Source organism: Poecilia reticulata, linkage group LG20 (assembly GCF_000633615.1).
Source record: "Poecilia reticulata strain Guanapo linkage group LG20, Guppy_female_1.0+MT, whole genome shotgun sequence".
NCBI lineage: Eukaryota > Metazoa > Chordata > Actinopteri > Cyprinodontiformes > Poeciliidae > Poecilia > Poecilia reticulata.
Window position 1 is genome coordinate 846,165 of NC_024350.1, and position 9,271 is coordinate 855,435.

General features: G+C 42.0%; 1 protein-coding gene across 2 annotated transcripts in view; it reads right to left on the reverse strand.

Annotated features, from left to right (window-relative positions):
* steap2 (STEAP family member 2, metalloreductase) overlaps positions 1–9,271 on the reverse strand; it is a 57,043-nt gene that overhangs the window by 4,051 nt on the left and 43,721 nt on the right. For both annotated transcript variants that reach the window (XM_008438238.2, XM_008438239.2), the window contains exon 5: positions 3,554–3,718. In XM_008438238.2, coding sequence (XP_008436460.1) covers positions 3,554–3,718 — 165 coding nt within the window. The remainder of the gene's footprint in view (positions 1–3,553; positions 3,719–9,271) is intronic.

The following is a 9,271-nucleotide window of genomic DNA, read 5'->3' on the forward strand; positions in this document are numbered from 1 at the left end:
ATATGCATTGAAATATGGTTGGATAGTAACATCCCGATGCTGCAGTGGAGCTTTGTTCCAGGCAGACAGAGCTGCAGCCTCAGCTAACGTCTGTGCATAACTCCTGGTGCACAGTCGTCAAAACTGTTGGAACTTCCGTTCACCTGACCTGGAATATCTGGCAAAGTGCAAAGATTTTTCCTGATCAGAAGCCGTGGATGGATGGAACTGGTCTCTGCTCAGAGCCCGTGATGCTGCCTACAGGTCATCTGACAAGTTAGCCTACACTAATGCCCGAAGAGACCTGAAAAAAGGAATACAGCTGAAAAAAACTTAGGTTCAGGTGGCGCATTGAGGAACAGTTCAACGACCACCCATAAAACATGTGGAAAGGACTCGGGACTATGGCAGCCTATAAGAACACCAGCCAGTGGCTCAGTGGGGATCCCTCTCTTCCCAATTCACTGAACAGTTTCTTCTCTAGATTTTTAACGCCACTAATGGCAGAGAAAGCAATCCTCCCATCCAACTAGAGGAGAGACATCAGCCCCTAATCCTGCAGCTCAACCAGGTGACTTCTTCTCTGAAAGGATTAACCCCAACAAAGCTGCACAACCAGACAAGGTATCGGGATGGACCCAGAAGTTATATGCTGACCATTTGGCAGGGTCTTTTTAGACATTTTCAATCTGTCCCTGTAGTTTTCCACTGTCTGCCTTAAGTCCTCCATCATTGTGCCATTACCAAATAAATCTGCTATGACTGGCTTAAATGACTACCACCCATTTGCAGTAACCCCAGTCATAATGAAGTGCTTTGAGAGGCTCATCCTAAAACACATCAAGGATAACCTTCCTGCTGGTCTGGACAGGCACTAGTTTGTCTATAGGAGGAACCGATCCACAGAGGATGCTGTCTCCATTGAACTACAAATCGATTATTGAACTGAGGCCTAGGGCGTCCTGGAGCCAAGTGCACATATGGACGCCCTTATGCCTGAACATGGTGTTCGTGATGGACAATCCGTGACGAGCACAGAAGTCCAACACACAGAACACCACTCGAGTTCAGATCGGGGGGGCCGTTCCTCCCAACCACGCCTCTCCAGGTCTCACTGTCATTGCCCACGTGAGCGTTGAAGTCCCCCAGTAGAACAAGGGAGTCCCCAGGAGGGGCACTCTCCAGTACCCCCTCTAAGTCTCCAAGAAGGGTGGGTAATCTGAACTGCTGTTCGGCCCGTAAGCACAAACAATAGTCATAACCCGTCCCCCCACCCGTAGGCGGAGGGAGGCCACCCTCTCGTTCACCGGGGTGAACCCCAACGTACAGGCGCCCAGATGGGGGGCAACAAGTATGCCCACTCCAGCCCGGCGCCTCTCACCGTGGGCAACTCCAGAGTGGAATTACGTCCAGCCMCTCTCAAGGAGACTGGTTCTAGAACCAGAGCCATGTGTCGAGGTGAGGCCGACTATTTCTAGCTGGAACCTCTCAGCCTTGCACACTAGCTCCGGCTCCTTCCCCACCAGAGAGGTGACGTTCCACRTCCCAAGAGCCARCTTCTGCAGCCGAGGATCAGACCGCCAGGGTCCCCTCCCTTGGCTGCCGCCCATAGCACAATGCACCCGACCCCTTTGGCCCCTCCGGCAGGTGGTGAGCTCATCGGAAGGGGGACCCACGTCTCCTCTTCGGGCTGAGCCCTGCCGGGCTCCGTGGGTAAAARCCCGGCCACCAGGCGCTCGCCATCGTGCCCCACCTCCAGGCCTGGCTCCAGAGTGGGGCCCCGGTGACCCGCGTCCGGGCGAGGAAACGCTAGATCCAAATTTTGTGTCCATCATAAAGGGGTCTTCAAATAAAGCAAATAAAAAATAGCAAATAAAAATGTCTTATTAAGATTTGCCTTAATAACATACCGGAGTCAGGTCAATGTAACACACTTCCATCTCACTCACGGTGCAACACAGGATACAAAAACACTGCCGCTAAGCACTCTGGACAACAGTTCCCTTTCCTGCTTTTGTCTTCTTTCAAATTTTTTAAGTACTACCATAAAAACTTCATTCAACTCCTGGAAGTTCGACAAAATTAATAAAAGGCTAACACAACTTAGTACGTTTGTCTGTCACAAAGTCACACATTCAGGTTATAAATCTGAAACTCAGGAGCAGAGCAGTGTAGACGATAATGTACACCATTAAATGTGACTCAAATGTTTTACAGTGCTGATGTCTGAGTGATGGAAACTTGCAAATGTCCTTATCCTCTTCTTCCTCTTCTTCTGTCTGGCTGTTGACTTCGTCCAAATCCTTGTGCTTTGTCAAAAGTTTGACAATGTCTTATCCTCTCATTATACTGTATATGCCATATCAGGGCCGGTCCAAGACTGAAGTTTGGTTTTCTATTTCTGCTAATAATGTGGATTGCTGCAATGAACAGTCAGACAATTCAATCATTCCCACATCTGCTATATACATATTGCATCTCTGATAATGCTGTCTTCTAGTCAATGTTGTAATTATTGTATCAAAATATTATACTCATAAATGTCGATTTGCAGAATGCTCCCTCTCATTCACTGCTCTCACAAATAAATTCCTTCTTCAAAAGGCCTCTGAGTAAGATGCAGAACACAAGTGGAACAAAATTGTGACTTAATGGAAGAGTTTCAGATAGTAACCCTATAACATGTCTTTTTTTCAAAAGGAGATGTGTTCTGTTTTCTGTAGATTGCTATACATTTGTTGCTGTGAGTATGCTATTGTTTTTTTGTAATAGCTTTCATTTTCAATAAAACTAATTTCAAAATGTCACATGAATTGCAGGTAATATGCTTCCCCAAAGTCTGTCTGGATGTATGCTTAGAATGTGATAATGTGACCCCAAATGGGGGAGGGGAAGACAGATGTGGTCAACTGGGACAGACTTCAACATCAAACCCTTCAACATGAACTTGCATTTGAAGGAAACAAGGGTGGAAATGCGAGTATTGGATTGGGCCTACACCAGTTGTGTCTCATCATTTCCCTGTGTTTTTTCCCCCTGTGTTTTAAATGAACATTTAATTTGCTTAACAGGCTCAGACACTGGGTCTGTCACGCAATGCGAACTAGGTTACATACAAGTGTATTAGTGCTTTATTTCTATACATTTTACTATCAAACTAAACCATGAAATAAGATATTACTTAATTTCAGCTGGTCAATGGTGAACAGGCTGAAACTAATGAACAGATTTTATTTTTGATTTCTCATGCATACATAAATTTCTATCAGACATTTTCCTGCCAATAAATTAAAAAACATTGCATCAGTAATTGTTGACTAGGTTAAGGCCATTTGAGGTTTTATAATTTATTAATTGAAAATTGTTCATTTAAAAGGAACATCTACTGCATCAGTTTAGGACAGGCACTATTTGGTTATCTTTCAAAATGAATAGACAAAATATTGGGATATGAAACAAAAAAAGAACAAAATAAAGCTTATTTTGCTTAAATACAAAACCAAATCTGAATTATCCACCTTTATCTTTTCATCAGACATTACTGATTAACACATCTTGAAAGACAGGTTTGTACCTGGATAAAGCTGAATTCCCGCCAGTTGAGAGAGTTGCTGATAGAAGGAATGGAGGTGATGGCCAGGAGGGACATGAGCCCAAAGCTCATGATCCCAAAGGAAACGTACATCTCTACCCGCCACACTTCCTCCTCGTTCCATGAATTTTCAATATTAGCATGAATCTGTTGGGAAAGGTTGACAGTATATTCATCATGCATGTCTGACGGTCCTTATAGATTTGTTAGCGAACTGAACATCAGAGAAAATTCAAAACTCTTTGGATTTTGTAGTGCCATCACAAAATAGCACAAAATAGTACTATAAAATACAAAATTGCACTACAAAGTCCAGTTGCAGTTCCATCAAGTGGAACTGCAACTGGAAAAGGTGCACAATGATTTCAGCACACTTTGGGATGTTTATCTGAGTCAGACTCCTGAACCTATTAAAACAATTCATCTTCTTTCATTTTCCAGGTACACACTTCTATTTTATACCTCAATAAAGTAGCTGTCACCTTCAATGGATATAAAAGTGCTGTGCATATCAAACATAACTTAAAGGGGCAGCTATATGTGTTTTCTAGGCACAAAGCGTAATCAAGTAAATATGTTAAGTTCAGTTAAATGCAATGTATATGAAATATGCCTTGTTTTACTTCTTGATTTAACCATTAAATTGGGCCTCAGTCTTTAAAAATTAAACTATGCCTATAGAAGGTCATCACAACATTGCTCCTCAACTGACCCTTTAACAATGTTTTCACCAGTGTTGTAGTGAGAAGTAGCTTTTATAATGAGTCTAGCAGTTTTTCAGTTCCACCAGGTGTTTCCTAATTTCTGCTAGTTAGTCTGAAGAAACTGAGTTGCAGAGTCAGAAGCTTGGAAACTGCAGCTCCAAGGAGGAGCTGCGTCTCAAATGCAGCTCTAGGTCCACCCAGGCATTTTGCACAGCTGAATGGTTGCCACAGGAGATTGAAGGATTCCTTAAACATGCATGAAAGATTCAAAGCTACAGTCCAGGTATTTTAAAAGGTTTTGTTGGTTCTAGTTGCCTTTATTTGAAAGTAGCCTGACAGGAAGGAGGGTAATGAAACAAGGGAAGACATGCAGCAAATGTCGCCAGGTTGGGAATTGAACCTGCAACTGCCGCCAAGAGGACTAAGGACTCCATATGTGGGTCATGCTTTGCCCCTGTGCCACCACAGCACCCTAGTTCAGATATATTTTAATGAGGAAATCAAAACACCTTGAGTGAGAGAATAACATTATAACTTGATCTAAAGTTAAAAAAAATTGACTTTATATAATACTGCCCCTTTAAAAGAAATTTGAATTTGACGCCTTAAAATGAAGTCTCTGTTTCTTTAAGAAGCTCCTGCTCTTTCTGTCACTTCACCTTCAGTGCATAATCACAACATTTCACCTTTAAGCCGTTTACAAACTTTCTTTGGAGCATCGGACTGAGGAATAGTTAATATAATAAGATCTGCAGATGCAAAGTTTCACCAGTTGTTTCCTTATTGCTGATGCTGTCAGTCTGGAGGAACTGAGAGATGAAGACACAGTGGACGGCTGGACGGCTGGACGGCTGCTCTGTAAGGCAGAAGCTTGGAAGGCTCAGGACTACAGCTGTGTTAGAGGTGGTAACAGGCCCACTAGCGCTTTTCACAGTAGAGTGGTTGCCATTGGCAATAAGAATTTCTCAAACATGTATGAAAGAATTAAAGCAACACTCTAAGTATGTTTTTGAAGTTGGAATAACATTACAACATGATAAAAAAAGCTAAAAAATAAAAGCCGACCTTACGTAATACAGCTCCTTAATTTGTTTTTATCATGTAAATGAAAATATTATCTTAGGCTAAATAACTCATTTTAAAGCTCTTTCATGAAACTATCCCTAAGACATTAACACAACTGGAGTGATCAATCTAGCAAAATTACTCCAAGAGCAAGAGCTCAAGTAAAAATTTGATTCAAAAATACTTTATTGATCCCAAATAAAAAATTAAATAGGAGCTACTCCAACATGCTGCAACCCTGAGAGACACAGTTCTAGAAAATGAAACAGCTCTCTTTTGAAAATAAATTAAGTATGCTTTAAATATGCAGTATTTTTCTAAAGTACATTTTTAAAAACATACTTCTAACACTCTTTGAAAAAATCTATTTTGGTACACTTTCTAAAAGTAATTTTTTTTCTAAAATTTACTTTAAATTCTAATCGAATAGATTACTAAAATTATACTTTGAATAATCCTTTTAAAAATACATTTTGCATGTATTTGAGAAAAAATATACATTTTAAATGTACATTTTAAAAATATATTATATATCAACAATACTTTTCTGAAGTTGTACTTCTGGTAATATTTTTGAATAGGTTCTGTGTTATGGAGGACCAAAACTGACATAATAAATAAAAGAATAAATATAAAAATAAAAGTAGAAATATATAAATAAAAGAATAAATATAAAAATAAAAGTAGAAATATATGTATAAATATAAATATATTATATTTATATTTATATTATAAATAAATATAAATATATACATAAGAATAAATATATATTTTTATAAGAAATAAAAGCATAAATATATATTTTATTTTTCATTTCCCCTTAAACGAGTTTCCGTCAAGAAAAATAGATATTTTGCTTAGATTTTTTTTGCTTCTCCCTTTTCTGCTCGCTGTTTTTCCGTTTGATGTATTATTTGCAGTTTCATTTGCTCGCTGCATTTCTGCTGCATCGTTATGTTAATGAGGTGGGCTGCCTTCTATGTCCAGCTCTTCTACTATTGGTCAATAAACAGGGAAGAGAACGATCCGTGTGCAGATCGATTGTGAATGCCTGCCTACTTGGCGTTTTCGGCCTCAGTTCAACAGTCCTTGCCTCAGGAAACCTGACTGAAAAATTCACGGATACTCATTATCTTAAGGATACAATAAAAAGTAAGGTTAATAATAACAGCATTTAAGTGTTAGATAGCTGTTATTACTCATCGTCAATTCACCATTCTCTAACTCTGTATATAATAAACAGCCTCCGATCGGAGAGTAAACCAGCTAGCAGCAACTTTAGCCAGTTGGGAAAATACATACACCGCTGTCTGTCAGTGCTGTAACGTTAAAAGTTTCACTAAAATCACTTGCATTTTCCAACACTGTTTAGAAAAGCATTTTAAATATTGATTTAAGCACCATCTGCCAAATAATTTACATATTCTGAAGTGATTCATAATTTCTCCATTTGTTTTGTTGTCCATCTTTCTCAACAGTAGCTGAACTAACAACCTACCATATCTGGGATGATCCTGTTCCTCTGTCCATGGCAGGTTTAGTCAATCAGCTGTGGGACATCTGCTGCCTAGTCAAAGTGGAGTTAAATACTTTAACTGAGTTTCGGGAGCAGAGCCACGCCCAAACCACACTTCTAACTCTCCAAGCGGCCTATTTATACTCCGCTCACCCACTCTACTCAGTCTGTCGTGTTTCGTCAAATGTCAGACCTGTGACTTCCGCTACGATTACAAGCCTACAATTCAACTCACCACTGAAAGCGACGTGGCTACCCAGCTCTTTCCTTCAGATTCAGACGATGTTCTTCAATATTCCTTCCGCCGCGGACATTCTTTTCCTCTTCCAGCAATTAGTCAGCTCCAAGTAGCAAACGCTGCAYGCTCTTTCATCTTCCGTCTCGCACCTCATCAGCGCCGTTCCTACATCAGTCCGAGGTTYGCCCTCCACCTCCAACATTCCAGTTCAGCGAACGCAGAAGGCCAAGAGACGCCAGACAGCAGGCTCGTTCTTCCGGGGCACCGCCCAGAGCCMTTCAGCTGAACAACACCAGCACTTCCTCACCTCAGCACTGCATCGCAGGCGCATCAACCCATCCAAGCCTCAATTCCTCACCTCCAACGCTCTCTACAGGAGAAACTAATCCTTTTCAGCCGCCCAGCAAGTTCAAGTCCGTTTCCTCATCCACGATCCCCGGTGACGTCATTTCCGACGCCGGCTCAGACCTCCACCCGAGTGACAGACTCTTCTCGGATCACCGCGAACTTCCACAGCCTCTCAGCCAAGCGTATCCTCATTTCAGCGTTCCTCCTCCGAAACTCAACAGTCAACCTCACCACCACCACCGAAGTTCAAACATCCCAGGCTCCCGCTTTGTCCAACAGCATCCTCGATGACGTCACCTCCGCCTTCACTCGCTCCGATTTGGACCTCTACCTGCACCGACAGCTCCCCCTAGCGGAGCCAGGTTGTATCACACACTCTGCCTGCATCCTCTCAGTTCAAAGACCCTTTCTGCATTGTAATTTCATTACTATAATCCCAAGCTTCTCAAAGTTCGAATTCATATATATATAAAAAAAAAAAGTTTGTCCACTCCATAATACCTCAGCAGGTCAGTAGTACATCTTCACTTGTCTTTAAGTACACCACTACCAGTCTGAGCAGTAACGATTTACATTAGGTTTCACTCCATTCCCAAACTGACTACCATCCGCCCTCCGTTCCCTTCTTCTCTCTTCGTTCTTCATCCCTCTAACATGCATAATCAAAGCTCCGTCCCTTTCATGCAATAACATACCATAACATCCCTCTCCCGCTTCACCATCATTTTCACCATCAAATTCTAACGATGTTGTCGTACCTTGGCAGGAAAGATACTCCGCAGCGATCTGTACTACACAAATCTGAAGAAACCTCTAACCAAGATGCTCGGGTTTCTCAGGCCGGGGATCATGCGAACATTATTCAAATAAGCATCTCAAAAGCAAATCTCTACGTATTTCGGCAAAAGCCATTCAAGGATCATAAACTATTAGCAGTATTCGTAGTTTACTCTCCGAGCTTCAGGGAGCCAGAGCAGAGACCTTAAAACCATAGCCATGTGCTCTATATTCTAGGCTTTAGCCAAACACAAGCACAGCATTTCAGCTTAGCCGGAGCCATCCAAATTACCTCTAGTCTTCTACAGAACTGAACCAATCTTCATCAGGCCGTCGAACTTCTAGGTCCCCGACTCCGATGCTGCCACCCCAACAGACGACAGCAGAAGAGATGACTCTCTCAACAACAGAATCATAGAGGACGTCCACATCTCGCCGCAAACCTCAAAGGAACTTCACATCAAGTATCCAGGTCCCAGGTCTGAATTCCATAGCTATCTCTTCATCATTCTTCACACGATTCTTCAATCTAGAAGATCAGGCTCCCATCTACATCGCATGCTCTCCGCAGCCCAGATATCAGGCAGTTTTCTACCATTTCATCAAGGGCCATACCGGGCTCTTTCAACCTGAATCGTACGTCCGCATTCACCCCTGCATGTCTTTCTCGCAGTTTATGCGGCACTCCTCTCATCCAGCAACTACTCGTACCATTACTCTCCCTCTCCATCCTCGTTTCATCCATCAATCCATCCATCCCTACATCACCCATTCACATCCCTCCATCCATCCCTCCATCCACTCAGACTTATTCATTCATCCCATCGATCTATTCATTCATTCATCCACCCATCCTCATATCCATCCATTCACATCCCTCCATCCACTCACTGACTCATTCATTCATCCCATCGATCTATTCATTCATTTATCCATTCATTCATCCACCCATCCTCACATCCATCCATTCACATACCTCGATCCACTCATCCACCCACTGATTTATTCATTCATTCATCCATCCATCCTCATCCACCCATTCACATCTCTCC